The sequence below is a fragment of the Xenopus tropicalis genome, chromosome 5 (genome assembly GCF_000004195.4).
Source record: "Xenopus tropicalis strain Nigerian chromosome 5, UCB_Xtro_10.0, whole genome shotgun sequence".
In the NCBI taxonomy this organism is placed as follows: Eukaryota; Metazoa; Chordata; class Amphibia; order Anura; family Pipidae; genus Xenopus; species Xenopus tropicalis.
Window position 1 is genome coordinate 77,043,724 of NC_030681.2, and position 26,125 is coordinate 77,069,848.

Here is a 26,125-nt window from a genome sequence, read left to right on the forward strand (position 1 = left end):
TGCTTAGGACAACTCCCATTGGCTTCTATATGACCGACAGCTTTTAGATGGCTTATTTTAACATTTGCATTTTTCATGGTATTGTTGCATAAAATTAAAAAATGCAACAATTCATGCTTTGTTTTTATTACACAAAAAAAATATTGAGTTTTAGTGAATGATATACGAACGTTAGTAAAGGCCTCCCTTAACAGACAGTAGCCTTGAAAAATGTCAGCACAGTCAGCTCACATTTGTCACAAACAAAACATCCCTCTGTTAGGGCTCTGGCACACGGGGAGATTAGTCGCCCGCAACAAATCTCCATGTTCGCGGGCGACTAATCTCCCCGAAATGCCATCCCACCAGCGAAAATGTAAATCGCCGGTGGGATGGCATGCGCGGCGGCGTGATTTCAGTGAAATCGCGGAAGTTGCCTTGAGAGGAAACTTCTGCGATTTCACTGAAATCGCGCCGCCGCGTATGCCATCCCACCGGCGATTTACATTTTCGCCGGTGGGATGGCATTTCGGCGAGATTAGTTGGGCGCGGGCGACTAATCTCCCCGTGTGCCAGAGCCCTAAATGTGTACACAGGGCAGACTGTGGCCAGAAAATGCTTGTGTGCATTATTTTTTGGGGCCAAATTCACCCCAGATGCCATTGATGTCTATTATTATTGCATACACAGAGCAGTAGTGGGTTTCATAAAGAAACGCATCATGTGCCATAACTCTAACTACCTTACCGAACAAAAGGTTCTGCATGTGGGATTCCTATGTTCAATATGGCTCTTACAAAAACATGCATAATTACAGGGTTCTTAGCCAAGATCAAAGGGGCATCAGACATACATAAAGTGCACCATGACTGCAATGTTGATCCTGTTTCCGTTCTGTTTTTTGCTTGTGGGGTTTTATATACAATTTAAAGTATTGTATAGGTCTTGTGCGTGTCACATGTCATCTTATAAATAACATATACACACACAGATATGTACAGAATGTGAAAAATGTAAATGTAAATAATAGAAACAACAATCTTTGGAGCCTGCTGCTTATCCTGAGGCATCTTATTGAGTCTTAACAGTGTGACAATTACCAGCATAACAATTTATTTCCCTTTTCTAATCTTAACAGGCAAAATCCATTTATCTACTTACAATATTATATGCAATTTGTATGAGCTGATCACTGGCCAACAAATGTATTATCTACCATTTATTATGATTAGCATTTATTGTGATTAGCAATACAAGTTTACTGCAAAACAGAAGCCAATGTTCTTGGAAACAGCTTATGCTGGAATAAAATTCCTATTGGTCCATCTGTACTAAATAATTCTCACTTTTGGGTAAGTTTTTTGGGGGGTTGGGGGAATGTAGTCCTTATGTATTTTTAGTTAAAATAGTCTGAATTCTTTACACCTCTCCAGAAATGCCTCCTTGTGTTGCTCTTCACTTCTTATTTATTAATTACCATTACATTTATAAAAGCAGTGTGGGAGCACACCACTTGTAAAAAATATAATCATGTTTTCTTATTTAACAATTCATTTTCTCCCCTTATACTAGCTGCATTGCATTAAGGATTTAGATAGCGGTTAGATATGACTGCTTAGTGCACCCACTGAATACTGTCATTTTCAGCCATAAGGCATGATGACAACCTGGCTTTAGATTACAGTTGCAATCGTGGTCATGTCAAGATGCAATTGCTGCTCAAACAGTTGTTAGTAATTAATTGTACGAGCATCCAAACAAGCTCCTTGTACTATTACAAAACTGCCCTTGTGGCTGCAACTGACCCAAAGGACAATGGCACACACAGTATTTTCTCCAGATGTGTATCAAAAAGTATTGTGTATGCACAAGCAGAGGATCAGACTGTCAGTGCACACACTGGCTTTCAGTGCAAAAATATATACTTTAGCATTTTCCAACCAAAAATTTCCTGTATGTGGGTTTATGACCCTGCTCTTATACAACACAAAAATCTGCTAAACTACTTTTTGAAAAAAAAAAGGGAGAACTGAAGCGGCTCCAAAAATCTCTTGGAACTGCCCACTTAGTAATGTCCTGTCCTTTCTAGATGTCAAATGTTAGTTCATGACGTTAATACCTAATACCCCAGGCTGGTGTCATGCGCTCCTTCCTGTAGCTTCACTGACAGGCACTTTGTCAGTCTTAGTTGGACTACACATAGAGGATATCAGCATAAAAATGCATGCATTCATGATTTTGTGGCAATATCAGCTCAATGTAGCTCCACATAGGACAACGCCATACTTGTCAAAGGAGCTACAGGAAGGAGCAAATAACAGCAGATCTGCATTCCTCTGTCTGGGTAAAAACCACAGGTGGAGGAAAGCCCCTGGCCTAAAGGTATAGATTATATTCGGCTAAAAACTTTTTGGTAAAAAAAAAAAAAATATTCTACAAAAAAGTAATGGAACCTGTCCAAATCCTGAATCGAATACTGGAATGTGTGCAACCTTTCTTTAAAATATTTAAAAAGTCACATTTTTAAAATATGCCCAAAAAAAATTGGTGGTACACTTTCTAGAAATAGCTAGACTGTTAATTGCACAGAGATGGAAATCAGACACTATCCCAGGCATGAATGAGATGATAAATCTACTAGACTTAACCGAGAAATTTGAATTCTTTGATGCTAGAAACAAAAACGCTTTAAATTCATATGATAAAAAGTGGTCTTTATGGAAAAGGTATAAGTCTGTTTAAAGATACCTAGAGAACTGTGGTATATAAATATCCCCTGGTGCCTTTTTCTCTCCTTCCTAACCTTTTTTTTTTTTTTTTTTTTAATCTCTTTTTCCCCTTCTCCCCTCTCTATCCTTTTCTCCCTCTCTCCTTCTTTTCTTCCTTCTTACTCCCTACCTATTATTTAGGTAGAGCATAAGTTACGGTTTGCTGAACATGTATAGCCTGAAACTTACATTTGTACTGTTAAAACATGTGTAATGGCTACTGATATGTTGTTTATTTCCCTTTCTTAGGAAAAAATAAAAATTGTCAAATTTAAAAAAAAAAAAGTCACATTTTTAGTTAATTATTCTGTTTTTACCCTTACTACCTACCCCTCCCTCTTCCTGTTATCAGGAGAGTTTGTTTAAATGCAGATAATAAACAATCTCCTCTATTCCACCTGCTGTAGAAGATAAGGAGGAGTTCAATTTAGTGGGGTTTAACTAGGAAGGATACATTTGTGCACAGTTTAGCACTAAACAAACTATATATTTCTTTAATAAACAAACAAAAAAGCATATGTTTAGTACAAGCCATATATTTATTGCAATCATGCAGAACAAGGGGTATACTGCCCTTTTAGGGTAATAGCACACAAGGATATTTATCGCCCACAGGAAATCTGCGCTACCACATTGACAAATCTCCCAAAATGCCTTTCCCTTTACTAACATTCAGATTGCCACATGTAAAAAACATTACACATGGCTATCTGACATAATCAATGATAATTGCCTTTTTCCACATTTTCCCAAGATTTGCTGCCTGCAGTAGTTCAGATTTCCCACAGGTGACAAATTTTCTCTTGAGCTATTACCCTTGTTCTGAATCTGACCAGAAGGAGTCTAGGCAGGTATAATACTGCCTATTCAGAACCATACCTTGTCAAGGAAGAAAAAAAAACAGCTTTTTAATAAGGAATTAATTTATATTTGTATAGAGTTTTGCATACATGAATTTATGTTTAAAACTTGCAACACTTACAGCAGGGCCAGAAGTAAGGGTAAGCACATTAGGCACATGCCTAAGAACCAATCATGGGGATGGGGTGCACCAGGAGAATTTTTTTGTGTGATCCCCTGTCACTTGGCTTAACCTTTAATAAAAGTATGTTCTGCAAGTGTAAGAAAACAACATAAGTATATCAGAGGCCACCCCTTTAGATTAGAGGAACAGAGTTTCCATTTAAAGCAACGTGGGTGGTTTTTCACGGTGAGGGCAGTGAGGTTGGGGAATGCCCTTCCTAGTCATGTGGTAACGGCAGATTCTGCTAATGCCTTTAAGAGGGGCCTGGATGAGTTCTTGAACAAGCATAATATCCAAGGCTATTGTGATACTATTATATACAGTTAGTATTAATGCTTGTATATATAGTTTATGTATGTGAGTGTATAGATTGGTAAGTATAGGTTGTGTGTGCTGGGTTTACCTGGAAGGGTTGAACTTGATGGACTCTGGTCTTTTTTCAACCCTATGTATCTATGTATATTATAAATCATATGTCTAATATTAAAAAAAATAATAATAGGGAAGAAAACGACCACTGATTAAATACACTGTATTTACCTGCCTGGGAACTTTTGTCCTTGAATGTGTGTAAAATGCATGGACAGAATGTATCTAATGAAATATACTATATAAGTAATATATGTATATACACACACACAAATATATATAATGTATATATATATATATATATATCCCTGCAGCAAAGTTGCTTGTACAGTTTATTGCACTAGAGGTCAAAGTATATTTGTACAGTAGCTTTTGGCCACTTTATGGCTTCTCCAGTTATGCACCCAAAGTTAGCAATTTGATCAATGTTAGCATAACGATAAATGTTGTATGAATGGATCATTCCACATACACAGCTATAAAAGAGAGCAATGTATTACATAATCTAACACATACAACACGAAAATCTTTCTGCATGCAGAAAGATACACATGGTTTGCACAGGACAAAATTTTAGCAACATAAATCCCGAATTCCACAGGAGGAATGCATAGAAAACATGTGGAAGGCATTTGAGATCAAAGAGCATATTGCGTTTCCTACTGCTATGATTACTATTACATAGGAAGAATGCCCTAAAACAGCATCTGGCAATGATCTGTTCTCTGATATTTATTCCAATGTTATTACACTTACAAAGAGCTTTCTACTAAAGAACTAGAAAGATAATAGTTGAAAAATGCAGATTATTTTGCAAGAAATAATTAAGATAGTTTGATTTACTGTGACAGGAAAATGTTTCCTAAATGTTGGTGAAACCATACTTTTACATAAAGGGTAGTAAGAAATAAGTGGAAGTATTTTTTCACTTGAATTATTTTTACCTACAATATTTGTTGAACTCCTAAGAGTTTGCTCTTTCTTCTGTATCACTGGTCCTGCACCTTAGTCCCAATGGTGACAGACATAACCCACCTTTAGCTTCCTTGCTTCCCTGCCTGCCAGGCATGTTAGACATTTCCCTCCAGCAATAAGGAATAAGGTGATTTTCCCCTGTTGTTGTATCGATTAGGCACCATGGAATGTAAAACTGTATCTGCTTTTGATTTACATATTCAGCCAATTTACCATTAGGAGGTATAGATGAACAACCTCAACTGCAAGAAAGTTTGTTTGCCAGACAGGTGCTGGAAGAGCATCTTAATCAGTTGTTATTTTTCACAAACAAGTACACGGGCAGCCAGTAGTGGGACAGAGCAATACAATTCTAGAATAAAGAGAATAAAATAAAAAAATATATATATATTTAATTAGTACTTAAATTAGCAAATGTAATATATCTCCATGTTTTCTACCCTTGTTGTGGCCATCATGGTACAGTATGCTGTAAATAACATCTTTTTTTAAAGAAAGCTAAATTTAGTAGTGCATTCTTGCACACAGGAGAATAGCAATATTTAGCATATTGTTCTTGCCCTGAGAAATAGTATTGATTCATTGTGCACAGGTAAGTGCAGGTCAGCTTGAATGCTATAGCAGAAACAATGGTTTGCTTATTCAGTACAGGTATGGGAAACCTGTTATCCAGAAGTTCCAAATTACGGAAAGGCCATCTCCCATACACTCCATTATAAGCAAATAATTCTATTTTTTTTTTAAATTTCTTTTTCCATGTAATAATAAAATAGTACCTTGTACTTGATGGTAACTAAGATTAATTCTTATTGGAGGCAAAGCATTTAATGTTTAAATGATTTTTTACCAGACTTATGGAGATCCAAATTACGAAAAGACCCCTTATCAAAAAAACCCCTGGTCCAGAGCATTCTGGATAAGAGGCCCCATACCTGTACAATGAACCTTATTAAGAGATGCAGTGTACAAGGTAATGGCAGGTTTGCTTCTGAGGGAAAACAGCTAAAACTGTTAATAAGATTAGATCAGGTTTAAAGAAAGAGAATGAACCTCCATGGTTTTCTTTCTTGCTTAGATTCCCGTACCTAATGACCTGCCCTATGGCTGAAGATAATTTCATAGTTCCCTGTATGCTAGGAAGGGCCACTGATCTAGTCTTTCAATTTATAATAAAGTGAAAGCCAGACATATATGGCTATGCACATAGTTGCTACACATTACTGCAATGCGCAATGTCGGCCACCATTGGTTTTTTTTTTTGCACAGTGTCACTGCCCTGTAGATTTAAAGGTATTCTGTCTACTGGGAGCTGCTATCTTGCTACCTTCCCATTGTTTTGCTTATCGGCTGCTGTGAGGGGGGTGATATCACTCCAACTTGCAGCACAGCAGTAAAGTGTGACTAAAGTTTATCAGAGCACAAGTCACATGGTTATGACACCCTGGGAAATGAAGAATATGGCTTGCCCCTTGTGAAATTTCAAAATTAAATAAAAGAAAATCTTTTTGAAAAATGGATTTCAATTCAGAATTCTGCTGGAGAAGCTCAATAAAATGATGTTTTTTCATGCCTGGGCTACTCTGACCTCTCTTTGCTCAAAGGCATGCTCACAAGTCACAATAAGTACCGTAGTTCATAAAAATTCACTCTAAACAGTTTTCAGTTCTTACATGAATTTATTTCACTATAAATAAAAGCAGAACTTTAACAACTTATTCACCCTATTTTTATCAGTGAGCTTATTAGAGTATCACAGGTGTGTGCCCTCGGTATCAAGCTTAATCTTTCCCAAGGCAAAAGTCTGCCAAGAAAAACAACAAAGGAAATATTTTACAGGCACTTTTCAAACGGCTGCTATAATTCCCACCATTGCACTAAGCACAAGCCTAGCTCACTATCTAAAAGTATCAAGGATGTGTATGTATTGAAGGTAATACAGAAGTAGGGAATGTATTAAAGAGAAAAGATCATCAAATCTGGAGATTAAAGATTCTTCATTGGTCTACTTATATAAAATCAAATTTCAAGAGTATGCAGTGAAGAACAAATATTTCTGCAACTAGTGTTAAAGGATAAGCCAATTGCCAAGCCCTTATAAATAATCATCTATGCCCCTTGCAAAAACTTGACCTAAAACAGTGTGAAACCTGCCACCTCTTGACAGCAACAGAGAAAAGTAATGCTGACTGCCCTGGCACTCTAATGTTTACACAACCCCCTTTTCATAATCAGTGCCTGTATCTCAGTATTACAGAGGGGCAGGTGTTAAATATTTTGGCACCATCAAGCTCTCACTAGATAGTGCTCACTGCTGCCAGAGCTGAACTGATAATAAAGCTGGCTCCCAGTGTGCAAGCTTACATTATTAATAGTGCAGTTCTGACAGCAGTTAGAAGAAGCGCATACCAGTTGGTGCCAGAAGGTGCTCAACATCCCTTTTCAAAGGCAGTGTAGACACTATTCAACTTTGCATTAGTTTTTACTTAGGTTACCCAAATTAAATCTGGCAGTCAGCTTCACAACCAAAGAATTTGTAAAGATATACATTTTAACCTCTACCAAATCTCTCACCTATGTGTGTATTCTACCTCATTTTTAAAATGCATTCTCTTCTCTTTTTTTCATTTAAACATGCACTTGTGAAATCCCTCCTTAATAGACTTGCCTCTTGATTTTTCATTTTCTTTTTCCTTGACCCCAAATGCATTTCTGCTAAAATGACTTAAAGGAGAAAGTAGACCTTAAAAACAAATGTGGCTAGAAATGCTGTATTTTAAATACTGACCTTACTAATAACAAAGGCATTTACAGTTGTCATAGGAGCTCACTGTCTTGGTTTTGTTAGAAGTGCCAATTACGCTGCACATGCTCAGTAGGCAACTTGCATGACAGCTTGCCTGTTGTTGCATAATTTGCACCTAGTGACATATGCACAATTGTGGCTTAATGTTATGTGGCTACAGTTTTACTGATACTATGAGAAAAAAAACATTGTTGGTGAAGAACTGCACATTTTTTTGTACTCAGCATTCTGCCCTTTTTAACTAATGAGGCCCACAGTCTTGTCTGAAATTAGTCTCAACATATACTTTATTATAGGTATAATTCAAATTTCAGTTCAAACTGCATAAATCAATTTGAAAGTTGCCCACAGCAGCTCCCCATCTTCTAATCTTGTTAGGCCATCTTTTGAGTTTCTGTACTACTGCACATAACTCACTGTGTTTTGGGCTGCTGTTAAAAAGCTATATATCAGTGGTTCTTGGATATCACTGAAAATATTAGAAGAAAGTGAGTCTGTCCTAGAAGTTGATTATGTTCATGAAGAATGTTTTGGTTTTATGTTCTGTCATGTATAGTGAATTTTAATTAATTATTTAGTTATCCAAGGTAAGTGTATCCAGTTTGCTCAACTAAAATACCTGTATAATGTTTTGAATCTATAGAATAATTATTGTCCGTGTATTGCTTATACACTGTCATACTTCTTTTCTCAGTGTTACAATTATGCAATTGTGGATCCATTCCTGATATATTTTTTCCTGATATGCCAATAACAAGACACCTAGAGCCATTGCAGGTACAGGAAAATTTAGGCACCAAGACTAGCGAGCATGCATTTTGGGGATAAAATCCACTCCAACATAATGGCTCAAGGTGCAGGCATAGGAAAAGGCTGATGCCAGTGCAGAGGATAAATCCGGGCCTGCGTTTATCCACAGGCCAAGAATCAGTCTCGCATTAGCCTAAAGCTTAGGCTATCTTAGGTTGATGGCACTTGGGGCATTGAATCCAGCAGCAAAAAAGGAACCAAGGCGGTCTCCGCTATTAATGGGAAACATCTAATAGTTACAGTGCTGGAGCTTTTTTTTTTTTTAACATTTTTTATTTTGCATTTAGTATAACAATGTACAAAAGTGCACCTTTTGGGGTATCCCATGGTGCAAGGTAAGTATGCAGTGCAGTCAAAAACATTTAAAAGGGGGGGAGGTATCAAGAAAATGGGGGGAGAGGGAGGGAAAGAAGGGGGAAATCAAGGTAGGGGGAGGGAAGTGGAGGGGTAGGGGTGTGAGTGCTGGAGCTTTATATCCAGAAGATACTCATATTAGCATTTCTAATTAAAGAGAAAAAAAAAAGAAATATTAAACATTTTGAATTATCTGATTAAAATGGAGCCTACGGGAGATAGCTTTCCTGTAATTTGAGCTTTGACAGTGGATTTCCAAATAATGGATCCCATTCCTGTAAAAGTATAGATCTCCATGAGAGAAATATGGGAGAAATACATGTGTGTGATATTACCTTATATCTAGCCCTATATATATTAGGAAATTTAAATGCTTAACAACTGCTTGCGTGATCCCCACAGCAGAGTGATTAAGGCAATGAAACTCTTGTGTGATCACAGCTTATCTGCCAAAGTGAAAAACTGGGCCACATTCTTAGGTGCCACAACTGAATGTAATATTTTACAAATATATAATTACCTGTGTCCGTCTGAGAAAAACTGTAATAATATGAAAACACAAATGGTATCTTACTGACCTAGGTCTGTTTTCTTTTATACACCCTTACATGTAACTGAAGAAACAACTTCTGTACTTCTAAGACACTGATACTCACTTTGACATCGGCTAGGTTTTCTTTTAGGAAAGGCATTATTTGCATTTTGACTAACCAAGTTTTAGGTTTATTGTGGTCTCCCATTCACAGTTAATTTCTTTGGAAATGACCAATGGGTCAGACAGGTTGAACATCTCACTAAACTGCTCCATTTCCTAATCCTTCATGACAAATTCAGGCAATTACCTATAGATTAGACCACAATAATTCCTTTATCCCTGTCAATGAACTGACATAATAGGGATTAGGGATGGTCACTGGTTTCCTTTCTTCCTTTCTATTCACAGTCCATGTGCAATGTCCATCAAACACTTACAGCTGTTCAAATAAACTTGACTGTAAAAACAGTCACTGTGTTGCATTTGTAACATTTTAATTCTTGGCCTAAAATAACAGAAACTTTATACTGAAATATTTATTTAAAAACGTTTTTCAAAATGTACCAAAATAGCATATTTAAACATGCCATCTAAAGGAGTAATTCATTTACAGATTATTCTAAATTCTAAAATAATTACCAATATATTAAAGGGAAACTATAAAAAAAAAGTAAAACCCAAAATGGAATTTTCTTAAATATGATTTTCTTGCACTATTTTGGAATACTTTAAATTTATGGTTAAATTTACGGTTTCTACTTCTACTCCACTCTCATAACAAATTGTATTTTGTGAAGGCGTCAGCCGCATTGTCTAATATGCTCGGGCACAATTCCGCCCCAGGGGCCCTGCCGGTGCCGCCCCCCACCTTCCCCATTTAAGCCAAAAGCTTAATTACATACAGATTTCTGCTAAACTTTCCCCAGAACCACAGGTGAGTGAAACTTCAGTAGTAGTATTACACAGAGGAGAATGTGGCACAGCAGGGGAGAAATGTGCATTAATTATGAAAAGCAAGCTAATAAAAACATTTTTCAAATTATTATAACTGGAGTGTTGCACATTGTTGCTTGTGGATCTATGGTTACTCTGGTGCAGTAAGCAGCAGGTGGCTGCAGGGACTTGAGCCTGGATCGTGTGCTTTCTTTCTACTCTGGAAACACTCCAGAGTTCCATGAAAAACACAATTACATTTATTCCCACCCGTGCTACACATAATCCATAACTTACAGTACTGAGTAGTTAATTAACAACATTTTATCTATAACATGGCAATGTGTGAATTTCGAGTTTGGGGGAAAATTGCCTTTGTAAAACAAAGCCTCAAAGCTAAATATGTTTGTGATTGTGTTTTCTGAATTATGGAAACAAATATGATCACAAAGACTGATGAATATGCCCTAAAATACTACAGCATACCATTTATTATATACTGTTGTCTTAAAGGGGTTGTTCACCTTTGAGTCAACTTTTAGTATTATGCAGAGAGTGCTATTATGAGAAAGTTTGCATTTGGTCTTTATTATTTCTTGTTTTTTAATTATTTAAATATTTGTTTAGCAGCTCTCTAGTTTGGAGTTTCAGCAGCTATCTGGTTGCTAGGATCCATACTACCTTAGCCATCATGAGAGATGGGTATATAAATAGGAGAGGACCTTAGTTTTTAATAACAATAGACTGCAGCCTCACACAACAATAGTTTTCTGGCTGCTGGGGTCAGTGCCCCCCATTTGAAAGCTGCAAGTAGTTAGAAGACAGCAAATAATTCAAATCACAAATAAATAATGAAGGCTACCTATAGTTGCTTAGAAGTGGCCATTACATAAGATACCAAAAAGTTAACTACTTTGTTACAACTCACTTGTAAGAAGTACTGGGAGACCAGCAATTATATCATCATGCAACACATGCCCTGACATCCCTGACATGCCCTGTCAATGGCGTGTGCAATGAAATCAGCCTGGGTCTTGGTGGTGCAACATCAATTCCAGACACATCATTTGTGCTTGGCACCCATTTAGGTTTTAAACACCAGCTTTACAGTTTACCTTAGCTTAAAGGAGAAAGAAAAGCTAAAACTAAGTAAGCTTTTCAGAAAGGTCTATGTAATTACAGCCATAAGCACTCACAGAAACGCTGCACAAGAAACACAGGATTTCTTGTCTCATTTTTTGTAAACATGATGTTCGGTGTCTGACTTCCTCTCTCAGAAAAATCTTTAATTCTCTGGGCCAGAGTCTGCCAGCTCTCTCCTCTCTCCTGCTCCCCCTCCCACAAGAATGCTAAGAACTCCCTCCCCCCTCCCTTAGGAATGTGTGGTCTCAGCTATAATGCTAGAGTTGCAGCAGGAAGCTACTTAAAATGGCAGCTGCTGTCTTAAGCAAATGGAGAAAGCTTCAAAAGCTGTTTACTCATGTATGATAATGCTTTCTGCAGAATAAATATATTATTCAAGGTTGCACTAATGTGGCAAATCTATTAGCAGTAAAATGCCAAAATGACTTTCTCCTTTAAGCTGCCCTGTGTCCCAGATCCTGTTCAAGCCTTCAACTAGTTTCTCTTATAGTATTAACCCTTGCCTGTTCTTTGACCATGAGTTCTGCTACTTGTCCTAATCTTTGCCTGAATCTGGCTATGCTGTTGCCTGATCCTTGTCTGTTTCAATAGCATAGCTTCCCCCATCATTAGCCACTCGCCCTCTGTTCAATTACTGGTGGCAGGCAGCTATTTTTCACTCCTGAAGGGAACTACCATACAGCAGACACCATGGCCTGGGCCCATATGCCCCCCAGGCCTTGCTGCGGCCATAGGGTCAGTTGTATGGTAGTTACCTTGTTCTCACTCCAAAGTATGCAGGTTCCTTGTCTGATTTCACAACAAAGTTCTGTGACCCCAAAAGGGTGTTGGTGAAAGACAGACCTGGCATTTCTCTGCTTCACATTGAACGGAGTTCAAGCCAGCTGTTCCACAGGGGTTTTGGACACAGATTGTTATATCACTGTGCCATTGCATTCTTTCCTCATAGTCAGTAATCAGTGTACATTGCTTCTAAATTCCTTGAAGTCACCACACTTCCTTTTCTTTAGGGAAACCTGCCTTCCCTGGGAAGTGACTTCTAATATACAGTATTTTTACAATAGGCAGTACATCATGTATTATTATACAGAAGTTTCATTATTATGTGTTTCATTATTGTGTTTTGCGACAGAAATTACATGCCTGAGCACCGTTTATAACTGATTAAATTACTCAGCACCTTCCATAAGGATATAATGTACTTGATTTCAAGGATCTTGTGCAACACAAGCATTGTACACTGTAATAAAATGATATAACTAAAAAACAGATCTGTTTTTTACCCCCCAAAAAGTTTACCGAGAATAAAAGGAGGTGGGCAGGGATAATAAAAAGAACCCCAGCAAATCCATTTGGGGCTTTACACTTCTGCAATTTCACTGCTTGGTCCTACCAGCTTCTGCAAGGAGTGTGGGCAGAAGAGGAGTAGGGTAGCCCCAAAAAAGTGCAAAGCAATCTGCCAGGAAACAGTACCTGATTGTGGGCAGGCCACAAAGGCTCGGGCATAGACTGGCAAAGATCTGGCTTCAGACTGGTGAAAATGTTGCAGCAGCTAGCGGTTGGTGCAGGCTGCCGGAGATTAGTGCTGACTATAAGAGGGGTTACTATGCCGGGTGGAATTTAAGCGAGGAGGGTTGTGTTTGAGCAGGAAGCAAGGGTTGTAATGTACAGGTCAAGAAAAACTTAACCCACACCCGATCCTAACCTGCAAATTGTTTCTATTGCAGGACCCTTACCCAACCCTTACCCACGTCTTAACATTCTGTACACTACTTCTGCGCATACCTTAGGTTCTAAGACAGGGAAACTTTGGGGCAGAGAAAGAGTGTAATTCCACACTCTGACCTGCACCCAACCCTAAGCCACAATGATTGCGCAGATTTCAACCCTAACTCACACGCCCCACAGGTGTCAACCCGCATATCACCTGGAGGGGGCAGTTTTGGGGGGCACACAAGGTTTAAATCCAGTATTGCTGGTAAAGATGCCCAGGGACAAACACTGATGTAGCACAGGCATAAAAAAATAGTATGTAACAATCACACTATCAGTGTAAATTCAGATAGCATATCGTGCAAACCCAAGCGTAATGATAGCTAAAACAGTGGTAGTTAATGTTGATAGCTGATTTATAAGTATACAAATAGAGGACCCATACTGCCTACCACCAAAAAAACTGGGTGGGCCAAGGAATGTCTCCCTGCTACTATGAAAAATTATAAGATAATAAACAAAAGAAAACAGATGGAGTGTGTTATATAGACAAAAAGAAGAAAACCAAGCATGGAAAAGCGAAAACAAGATAAATAGGCGGACCATATTGCAAGCTGGCAGAGATTAATCCCGTGCAAAGTACCCGATAGAAGTAGATAAGTATACATTTCCGTAGTGCCAAAGTGAGAAAGTATTCATTTCCGTAGTACGTATAACAGAAAAAGTAAAAGGTACTTGACAAAAAATAAATAAAGGTAAGGACAGCCTTGTCTGGTATGATTATATATATATATATATATAATGTTCAAAAAATCGGCACTCACCAAACAAAAGCGCCAATGACTGGGTGCTGACCATAAAATTGTATAAAGTCTCGTAGAAAGCACTCCAAGGACATATAAAAATCAAAAAGTTTATTTAGACACAGATGTCTACGCGTTTCGATCCATACAGGATCCTGATGACGATCCTGTATGGATCGAAACGCGTAGACATCTGTGTCTAAATAAACTTTTTGATTTTTATATGTCCTTGGAGTGCTTTCTACGAGACTTTATATATATATATATATATATATATATATATAGTATAAAAAAGACCAGCAACTCCGGGATTACGATATATATGTATACTCTACTTGTTTCACTGATTCAGAGAAACAAAGCAGACAGAACTATTTTAGAAGTAACATTCTTTGCATAGCCTTTTAACAAGCTGTCAGCTGCAAGGAAAGCAAGAAAAACTACTATGTATTTGTAGGTTAACTTAAATGAACCTAATTTATTGAGCAATAGCTGGATGTCAAGAGCAACTGTAACAGAAAACAAACCAGTGAAAACATCTGTGGGCTTTGACTGCAAGGGGAAAAAAAAAAAATAGGGCTAAGAAATGGTTCAAAAAATAATAATCAGAGTCTGCTGTATGGTAGTTACATCACTGATTGCACCCTTAAAGGAGAAGGAAAGGCTAATAAAGAGTTTATCTCAAGCTGCAGGCATACCTTCAGTTCTCTCAATTAAGTCTCCCCATATTTTGCATGTTCAGATGATCAGAAGCGTCATAGGAAAAAAAAACGCTGAGCAGTGTAAACAAAATTCCCATGATGCCAAGCTCCTGCACCAAGACCCCTGTACATGCGCAGTTTGTAAGACTATAAGGAAGCTTCCTGCTGATTGGCTCTGATCACACATTTCTAAGGGGGGGGGGAATTCTTAGAATTCTTATGGGAAGGGGAGCAGGAGAGGGGAGAGAGCTGCATAGACTCAAAGAAATCTTGTGTTTCTTTTAATAGAGGACTCAGTGCAGTGTTTCTGGGAGAGCTTACGGCTGTATTTACACAGACCTTTCTCATAAAGCTTACTTAGTTTTTACATTTCCTTCTCCTTTAAAAGGTGATGGCTTTCCAGCCCCACTCTTTAACCTAACAATAAATACTCTTAAAATATGAAATATACCATATACAGTTAAAAAACAGTCAATGTACCTCTAATAATTAGATTACCAGTGTACAGATAAACAGAAGATGGAAATAAGCTTCTATAAAGTTAATTGGAGACCAACTAATGTGCCATCCTTTGGAACAGAAACACCATATAAAAAAGTATAATGTAACATTAACAACCCTGAAGAGAAGTGTTCAATTTTATTCTGGAAAAAATAGGGCTTTGCACAATATGACCTGTGGCATACTATAATATGACTGCTATAGTAACAGACCAGTAAAATATTTTTTATGGAATCATATATCCTCTTTACATTTGTGTAATATGAAAGGGTGTCTTTATTAACAGCTATTTGTGTGACTGTAAAAAAGCAGCAGACATACACTTATATTTTTCTCTTGACTGTGTAATTCACACACCATTGAACATATGTTATATTTACATAGTAACATAGTAACATAGTAAGTTGGGTTGAAAAAAGACATACGTCCATCAAGTTCAACCATAATGCCTATACCTAACCTGCCTAACTACAAGTTGATCCAGAGGAAGGCAAAAAACCCCATCTGAAGCCTCTCTAATTTGCCTCAGAGGGGAAAAAATTCCTTCCTGACTCCAAGATGGCAATCGGACCAGTCCCTGTATCAACTTGTACTAAGAGCTATCTCCCATAACCGTGTATTCCCTCACTTGCTAAGAATCCATCCAGCCCCTTCTTAAAGCTATATAATGTATCAGCCAGCACGACTGATTCGGGGAGGGAATTCCACAACTTCACAGCTCTCACTGTAAAAAATCCTTTCCGAATATTTAAATGGAACCTCCCTTCTTCTAAACGGAGTGGGTGCCCTCGTGTCCGTTGGAAGGACCTACTGGTAAATAAAACATTAGAGAGGTTATTATATGATCCCCTTATATATTTATACATAGTTATCATGTCACCTCTTAAGCGCCTCTTCTCCAGTGTAAACAGACCCAACTTGGCCAGTCTTTCTTCATAACCGAGACTTTCCATACCCTTTACCAGCTTAGTTGCCCTTCTCTGGACCCTCTCTAGCTCAATAATGTCCCGTTTGAGCACTGGAGACCAAAACTGAACAGCATATTCTAGATGGGGCCTTACCAGTGCTCTGTAAAGGGGAAGAATAACCCCCTCCTCCCGTGAATCTATACCCCTTTTAATACAGCTCAGAACCTTGTTTGCCCTTGCAGCTGCTGCCTGGCATTGCTTGCTACAGCCAAGTTTATTATCTACAAGGACTCCAAGATCCTTCTCCATTATGGATTTGCCTAGTGCAGTCCCATTAAGGTTATACGGGGCTTGCATATTTTTACATCCCAGGTGCATGACCTTACATTTATCCACATTAAATCTCATCTGCCACTTAGCTGCCCAGATTGCCAGTTGGTCAAGATCCTGCTGCAGGGATGTCACATCCTGGATAGAATTGACTGGTCTGCAGAGTTTTGTGTCATCTGCAAACACTGATACATTACTCATAATACCCTCCCCTAAGTCATTTATGAACAAATTAAACAAAAGTGGACCCAGTACAGAACCCTGAGGGACCCCACTGAGAACCTTACTCCAAGTAGAGAATGTGCCATTAACAACCACCCTCTGTACCCGATCCTGTAGCCAGTTTTCTATCCATGTGCAAACGACTTCACTAAGACCAATAGACCTTAGCTTAGAAAGCAGTCGTTTGTGGGGAACGGTATCAAATGCTTTGGCAAAATCCAAATAGATTATATCTACTGCATCCCCACTGTCCAGCTTCTTACTTACCTCATCATAAAAAGCAATTAAATTGGTCTGACATGACCTGTCCTTCATAAAGCCATGCTGATTACTGCTCATAATGCCATTCTCCACTACATAATTTTGAATGTGATCCCTTAACAAGCCTTCAAATAACTTGCCCACCACGGATGTCAAACTTACAGGCCTATAATTGCCAGGCTGAGATCTTATTCCCTTTTTAAATATGGGAGTGACATTCGCCTTCTTCCAATCACTAGGTACCATACCTGATGAAAGAGAGTCTGAGAATATCAGAAACAAGGGCCACTGCAATTCTGCCCCTAGCTCTCTCAGTACCCGAGGGTGTATTCCATCTGGCCCAGGTGCCTTGTTTACATTTATCGTGTGTAACCCTTTAAGCACCATATCCTGTGCCAACCACTGTGTAGTTGGAGCTGAGGCAACAGTGAAGCTATTGGGTGAGACTTGGCCCACTGGCTCCTCTACTGTATACACAGAAGAAAAGAACTGGTTAAGCACATCTGCCTTTTCTGTATCCGCTGTAACCATATTGTTATTATAACTCAATGGGGCCACACCCTCAACCTGCATCTTTTTACTATTAATATACTTAAAAAACTTTTTGGGGTTAGTCTTGGCCTCGGCCGCGATGCGCTCCTCATTTTCTATCTTTGCCTTCCGGATTGCTGTTTTACAACACTTGTTATAGTGTTTATATTCATTAAACGCAGCTACTGTCCCCTCTGACTTATATTTCTTAAAAGCTTTCCTTTTTTTCCCTATTAACTTCTTTACCTCAGAGTTAAGCCACATAGGGTGATTCTTAACACTTCTACTTTTTCTTATTAATGGAATGAATTGAGAACAGTAATGATTTAATATCATTTTAAATGACAACCATTTCTGCTCTGTGTTTTTATCAGAAAACATAATGCCCCAATCTATGCCCTGAAGCGCTGCCCTTAAGGAGCTAAAATTTGCCTTCCTAAAATTCAGTGTCTTTGTTGCCCCCGTGTAAATTTGTTTCCTGCACCAAACATCAAATGAAATAACATTATGGTCACTATTACCCAGGGGTTCAACCACTTGCACATTTGCTATACGTTCTGGGTCATTAGAGATCACTAGATCTAGTATAGCATTGTTCCTGGTTGGCTCCTCAACAACCTGTGACATAAAGTTGTCGTGCAGCAAGTTTATAAACTTGTTCCCATTTACTGTCCTGGCAGTACTATTGCCCCAGTCAATATCAGGGTAATTAAAATCCCCCATTATTATCACTTGCCCCAAACTAGCAGCCTTTTCTATTTGCAACAGGAGCTGGGCCTCCTCCTCTTCGCTTACATTAGGGGGTCTATAGCATACCCCTACAATTAGCTTGGTAGATTCTTTACTATCTGTGAGAAGCTCAACCCATAAGGATTCAGCTCCCTCTGTTACCCCCATCACTTCCTCCTTAATATTTGCTTTTAAGTCGTGCTTAATGAACAGACACACTCCTCCTCCTTTCCTATTGCCCCTGTCCCTCCGAAACAATGTATACCCCCCAATATTAACAGCCCAGTCATGAGACTCATTCAACCAAGTTTCAGCAACACCAATCACATCATATTTCCGCTCCAACGCCAGTACCTCCAGCTCTCCCATTTTACCAGTCAGACTCCTTGCATTGGTAAACATACATTTAATACTGGTTCCGGCGTGAGAATGACGTGTAAACAACTTATGGGCCTCCCTGCCATTATCAGTATCCCGAAGCAAGTCTCCTCCCCCAATTTTCCTTACTATGCCCACTACCTCATCTATCCTGTCTACCACAGAATTTCCCGCTGCACCCTCCCCCCCCACTCCTAGTTTAAAATCTCCTCCAACCCTCTAGCCATCTTTTCCCCCAAAGCAGCTGCCCCATCATCATTGAGGTGCAGCCCATCCCTGGCAAAGAGCCTGTAGCCGATTGAGAAATCAGCCCAGTTCTGGAGAAACCCAAAGCCCTCCTCCCTGCACCAATCTCTCAGCCACGCATTAATCTCCCTGAGCTCCCGCTGCCTTCTTAATGTTGCTCGTGGCACAGGTAATATCTCTGAGAAAATTACCTTGGAAGTCCTCGCCCTCAACTTCGCACCTAGCTTTTTAAAATCGTTCTTGAGGACTTCCCCCCCTCCTCTAACTTTGTCATTGGTACCTATGTGTACCAAGACCGCCGGGTCTTCCCCAGCCCCTCCCAACAATCTGTCCACTCGTTCCACCACATGCCGAACCCTAGCACCAGGCAAGCAACACACAGTTCGGCATGTAGGGTCTTTGCGACAAATTACCCTATCCACCTTTCTAATGATTGAATCCCCTACAACTATAACCTGCCTTCCCTTCCTAGCACTACTCCCCCCACCTGTATTAGAGGTGCCGGCTCCCAGGGTGCTCTGAGAGTCAGCCTGCTCCATACACGCCAGCTCAGAGCTGCCTTCCCCAGCATCTTCACCTAACGCGGCAAATCTGTTGGTTTGTACAAGCTTTGAACCAGCCCCCCTACCCTTGTGTCCCCTACTGCCCCTCTTAACTGTTACAAATTTGTCTCCCTCATTAACCTCCACTGTCCCTTCTCCCCCCCCCACTACACCGGCCCCTGCCAGTGGTTGCTCAGTGAGCCTCCTGTTCTCCCCCATGTTTGCAGCTGCCCTCAGTGCTGCCAGTTCCCCCCTTAGATTCTGCACCTCAGATTCCAAGAGGAAAACCCACCTGCATCTCTCACAAGTAAATGCTGCATGGAACTGCTGCTCCAGGACCACATACATGCGACAAGATGCACACTGAGTAACACCAGCAATCATACTGCAACTCATATTGCAACTCATATTTGCAAAGTTTCAGAATCTTAAATGCAATTCAGTTATTACATTTAGCAATAACATAGATTAAAAGAATATAGGGACAGTTATTGGCAGTAAGATTGCATCACAGCATGGAAACCTGTGCATGGCAAAACTTAAAAGGGAGAGTTTATATACATCAGCTATATTCAGGGGCGGGCCGCGCGCGGGGGGGTGAGATACAAACCGATAATTCAATACCCCCACCGCGTAATGACAAGCGGCGGGGACAATGAAACCACAGCACAGACTAGGGGTAGGCAGGAGAGGCTCCTGCCTGGCGCCCCCAAATTGTTGCGCCCTAGGCAGCTGCCTCTTCTGCCTACCCCTAGTAGCCATGGCTATATTAAAGGGCTTATTTATGAGTTTGTGAATTCAAGACTGTTTTTATAATTCGAATAAACTCACAATAGAGTTCTCAAACCTTACAGATAGTACAAGTGTAGAACCCGTTATCCAGAATGCTCAGGACCAAGGGTATTTCAGATAAGCGGTCTTTCCGTAATTTGGATCTCCATACCTTACGTCTACTAAAAAATCAATACAACATTAATTAAACCCAATAGGATTATTTTGCACCCAATAAGAATTATTTATATCTTAGTTGGGATCAATTACATGGTACTGTTTTATTTCTATAGAGAAAAAGGAAATCAGTTTTAAAATTCTGAATTATTTGATTAAAATGGAGTCTAATGGGAGCTTTCTGGATAATGGGTTCCCATACCTGTATATATAATTTTTTAGATAGATAGACACAGGTATAGGATCTATTATACAGAATGCCTGATGCTTGGACCTGGGGATTTCCAGACAAGGGATCTTTCTGTAATTTTGATCATTATATCCTAAGAATGCTAAAAATCACTTAAACATTAAAAAAAAACAAAATTATTGTTTTATTGTATTATTATTACTGTATTATTATTAAAAAGAAAAAGTAAATAGTTTAAAAAATTCAAATTATTTGCTGAAATCGGGCTCTATTCAAATCTTTCTGCATACCAGGTTTCTGAATAAGTTACTATATATATATATATATATATAGTTTTGAAATCATAGCTACAGCATTTTACACATTTTTTACCATTATAAACTAATGAATTATTGAATATATATATATATGTGTGTGTATAATTAAAAAAATAGCCTCTATCATTTAAGTAACATTTTTTAATTTGCAGCGCATTTATAGTTTTTGAAGGAAATGGTGAAAGGTATATTAGATTTGCTATTTAAAAAAAAAAAAAAAAAGTCTGTCTATGTGAAGAATGAAGCATAAAGCACATAATAGGAAATAGGTCTTGAAAAGGGTACTGTGATTGATGGTCTCCTAGGGACAAATAGATGGGAAGGAGTAATTACAAAACATCACACCAGTAGTACCGCAAACATCTTAATATAATCCAGAACTAACATTCATGTTTTCCAAAAAAGAAAATAAAATGACTGAACCGAAAAAAGTAAATGTACTATCTGCCCAATGAGCAAGACCAGTACAAATTGTATTTACCACATATCAGTTTTTTTATTTTACATAATTATTGCCATATTTATAAGGAACAATGTTTATTTTTATGAAAATAAAATTAATTAAAATCCTATTGGGTTTAATAGACACTAAAATATTTGCAAATCGTATTTACCTTTTGCAAATATGTTAGCGCCTGCTTAACAGCTGCTTTTTTTTTACAAATATTGAATAAATGCAGTGTTTTTATGATTATTGGCTTATCCTGCAGTCAGAAGACATTATGGCAGCTTGGGCAATTGAGTCAACACAATATACCAATTAAAAGAGGGTTCTTTTATTTTTTCACTTTGTTTTAAATTTATCGGAACAATTTTAAAAATGTTGTCCTGAGTTTGTTATTCTCATATTTTAGCCACCAAAATCATTAAGGTATTTTAAAAAAGTACAAAGTTACAAGCTACTGAATATTTCCATGGCTTGTGCAATATTTCTTTCTTGCTACCCTAATCTCACATTGGATAAACACAGAAATCTACACTAGTCACTGTTCTATTTTGGCCTTCGCTTGGGTGACGGGGGAGGGGTATACTTGGATAGGGTTGATACTTAAGCGAAAGGAGCAGAATGTATGCCTTGCAGGCCCGTAGATCGCCAAAGCAGATCAATACATAGACAGAACAACCCTGTTTACATTCCATAGAACAAAGAAGAATCTACCTCATCCCATTTGGTTCATTTGGTTTATGTGACTGCTTATACTTCTGAGCATATGGGACTGTCTGCATCAGGACTTGCTAGTCCGCCACCCCCACTCTACCCCCCCCCCCCCCATACTCACACACAGATCCACAGGCTGTATTCAGTCACTAAAAATAAAACCAGTCTAAATATTATCACCTTCTTAAAGTGAAGATCTGCAAGAACTGCATTTCATTTAATGATCTTGCATCTATTAAGGAAACATCAATCCAGACACCAATAAATGTATGAGACTAGTAATGTGACAGAGAAAGATGATAAATGATGATAGATAGATAGATAGATAGATAGATAGATAGATAGATAGATATAGATAGATAGATAGATAGATAGATAGATAGATGATAGATAGATAGATAGATAGATGATAGATAGATAGATAGATAGATAGATATAGATAGATAGATAGATAGATAGATAGATAGATGATTGATAGATAGATAGATAAAGGATACATGGTGTCAATGACAAAGATACATGACAAGAGACAAAGATTCATAGATGATACAGATTTCTGATTGATGGACAGATGACAGAGCAAAGGAGATGACTGATACTAGAATGGTGGATGATGCACATTGTTTAGTATGTGGATTAAGACTATAAAGCCAATAGGAAGTACACACTATTCTGCCCTGTGGCCCCCAGTAAGCCTGTAGCTGTAAGAGGCAGAATAGGACTAGGGGCCTCCTCTCCCAAACCAATGGAGCACATCACCCAAGTGACACATGGCCTTGCTGATAGACTGGAGTCAGAGGCTAAAGGGAAAGGCAAACATCCGCATGTGACTAGAGAGGGAAGGAGCAGATTACACACCGCAGGCCATACGCACAGGAAAGTTTCGCGTCAGTACTAGCAGCCCTTGCCAATACTACCCAGCCCCACACTCTATTACTATTACACTAACCCCCTAAGTACCGCCCGGACTCTCTGGCTGTCAGAAGCAGCAGAAAGTTGCATTTTTCCAACAGTTTGACACTTTCTGGTTCTACAATAGATAATTAGGCATGCTATGGCTGCGGTTAGGGAACAGTGCTCCACATGGCTTCGTCATTCATAACTGCACGGCTGTCAGTCCCGCCGGCCCCCCAGCTGCCACTAGAAATGCCAGAACAAGCGCAGGTCAGTATGACAAAGAGCAGGAGCCGCTAAGGTGCGACAGTTGCCAGCATTAGTAGGCACATGTGCCGGGCACTCACCTGTCTTAAATGTCATCTCCGTGTCATCTTTCGAGCCAAACTCTTCAATGAGCGACACAAACAGTACCCCGCATGCGTTCTGGATGCCAAACACAGAGCCATTGCACCACATTGCTGCCACCATCACCATCCATCCCCAGCCTCCTTCTGGGGGCTGGAACTCCTTGTCCTCCAGTGCGGACTCCTTGGCTGCCTCAGGGTCCTTTTCATCGTTGGCCTTTAGCTTTTCTTCCTCGATGGATACCGGGTCCATTTCCCCATTCTCCTTCCCTTCCACTGAGTTAAGCGGGGACATCTCTTCATTGGCTCCCAGCCCTTGCTCCCCCTTAGCCGGGCACCCTACTTGCTCCACTGTCATCTCTGCTTGACACGCAGTAAGCGCAAGAGAACGGAACAATACAAGCAATGCACTGCTGCTTGTGCAGCTCTCCCCCCAGCCTGTTGCTAGCGGCCCCTATACACTTTGTAAGTCACTTTGGTGCGTGTATCTACCTGCTCCGCTTCTGCCCCCCACCCGTGCCCTGATTTCTGCCACCTCTCGCACACTGCCTTCTGCTGCTCTCTGTTGCCTTGATAAGACAGTCCATGATTTTGTTAAGGCTAACCCCTGGTAGGGGCGTAGCTAGTGCAAAGGATGTCCCACGCAATCCCCACCCTCCCCCGATGTCCCAGTCTCTCTGAGGGAGGGGAGATTACATGTGGCGGGGAAGATGGTGTAGGAGTGCTACAGTTCGTGTTTATAAAAGGGAGGATGTTTCCTCAGCTCCGGCTCAACCCAGGAAACAGTGTGTAAACCTGAGCTCCTAGCGAAGTGCTAGGCTCCATTTACTGCACGTATCCAATCTTTTTTTTTCTCTGACCAAGCACCTCCCTTTCTGCTCCAGCTTTCTGTCAGTTCAAAAAAAGTTCAGTTATCGCCCTGAAGAGGAGGAATTGTTGCAGTTGGTAAGTTGACCCTCTCCTCTTCTGGTCCTATGTTCTTTTCAAAGGCTGGGGGAGAGACATGCTGCTGAAACGGCTGGGAAGAGACATGCTGCTGGGAAGAGACATGCTGCTGAAACGGCTGGGGGCGGGGGGGGGGGGGGGGGGGGGGTGGGGGGTGTTAGACACCCTGAGGAAATGAGTGGTAGATCTTCCTTGTTAAATAAACTCACATAAAGTTATTCATAATATGCTGCCTGTTTCTGGAGCTTTGATATGATCTGCAGAAGCTGAAAAGCTGAACACAACAGGAAGAATGCTGGGTTAGAGGTATGCAAAGGGGCTGGGACTTTGTGGAAGACGCTGGGGGGGATAGCTGCTGAAGGGAAATGCTGGGGGACAGGTATGGGAATGGGCTTTGTGGGAAACACATTGGGGGGATGGGAAACGGTAGGGGACAGGTATGGGAATGTACTTTTTAGGAGGCATGCTGAAATGCTGGGGGACAGGTATGGGAATGGGCTTTGTGGAAAACATGCTAGGGGGATGGCTGGTGAAGGGAAATGCTGGGGGACAGGTATGGGAATGGGCTTTGTGGAAAACATGCTAGGGGGATGGCTGGTGAAGGGAAATGCTGGGGGACAGGTATGGGAATGTACTTTGTGGGAATTGCTATTTTTTTAAATAAAAAAAAATACCACACAAACATCACTTGTCTTTGTTTTTCTTCTATGACACTGTGACAACACACCACAGGTTTCATAAGCACAGGGAAACATATGTACAGAAATGTTATTACAGTATCTGTAAAGTACCAATTAGGAGCTTACCACAGGTCTAGGGTCGACTATTACTATTAGTGCATAGAGTGGGGGGGCACAGGAGGTCAGGGGTCAAATATTACTACTAGTGCATAGAGCGGTGGGCTTCAGTGCCAGTTATTTTTATAAAGTGCATAGAGCAGTGGGCTTCAGTGCCAGTTATTTTTATAAATTGCATAGAGCGGGAGGCTTTTAAAGGGTCTGGGGTCTGCTATTCATATTAGCGCATGGAGCAGGGGGGGCACTGGTCTGGGGTCTATTTCGATCAGTTTTATTAAAAAAGGGGGCAATTTGTTCCTTATAATACACACGTTTCATAAAGTACAGTGGAACACATATCAAACATCAGTAAGCAACAATTGTAAATCATGACATTCATTTAAGTAGATTTAATCTTATGTATTATAAAGAACCCTCTGTAGTAAAAGCAGTTTGTGCAGCAGAGCCATGGGTCTTGGGTCCAATCCTATTAGTGCATTGAGCAGGGGGCCACAGGACTAGGGTCTACTATAATTAGTGCATAGAGCGGGGGGGGGGCCACTGGTCTGGGGTCTAACTACTATAATTATTAGTGCATAGAGTGGGGAGGTCAGGGGTCGACTATTACTATCCAAATAACCTGGAGAGTACACATGTTCTTCAGTGCAACAGTGTAATTTATTGAGATATCACTGCACTACATGTTTCGGCTAACAGCCTTCCTCAGGTGTTAGCCGAAACATGTAGTGCAGTGATATCTCAATAAATTACACTGTTGCACTGAAGAACATGTGTACACTCCAGGTTATTTGGATTGAATTTGAAAGGTGTACAGCCAGCACGGGGCCTGTTACCTGTTGACGAGTACTTTCTTTGAATACTGGAACCTACGGCAGGACGGCGGGGGCTTATAAAGGGTCTGGGGCTGCTATTCGTATTAGTGCATGGAGCGGGAGGCCACTGGTCTGGGGTCTTACTACTATAATTATTA

At 39.8% G+C, this 26,125-nt stretch overlaps 1 protein-coding gene across 1 annotated transcript in view; it reads right to left on the bottom strand.

Moving 5' to 3' along the window:
* The window catches only part of slc16a10 (solute carrier family 16 member 10), a 50,689-nt gene extending 26,263 nt beyond the window's left edge, over nucleotides 1–24,426 (bottom strand). Inside the window, exon 1 of the mRNA XM_012963565.3 lies at nucleotides 23,414–24,426. Within this exon, the coding sequence (XP_012819019.1) occupies nucleotides 23,414–23,771 (358 nt within the window). The 5' untranslated portion in view covers nucleotides 23,772–24,426. The remainder of the gene's footprint in view (nucleotides 1–23,413) is intronic.
* Between the last annotated feature and the right edge of the window lie 1,699 nt (nucleotides 24,427–26,125).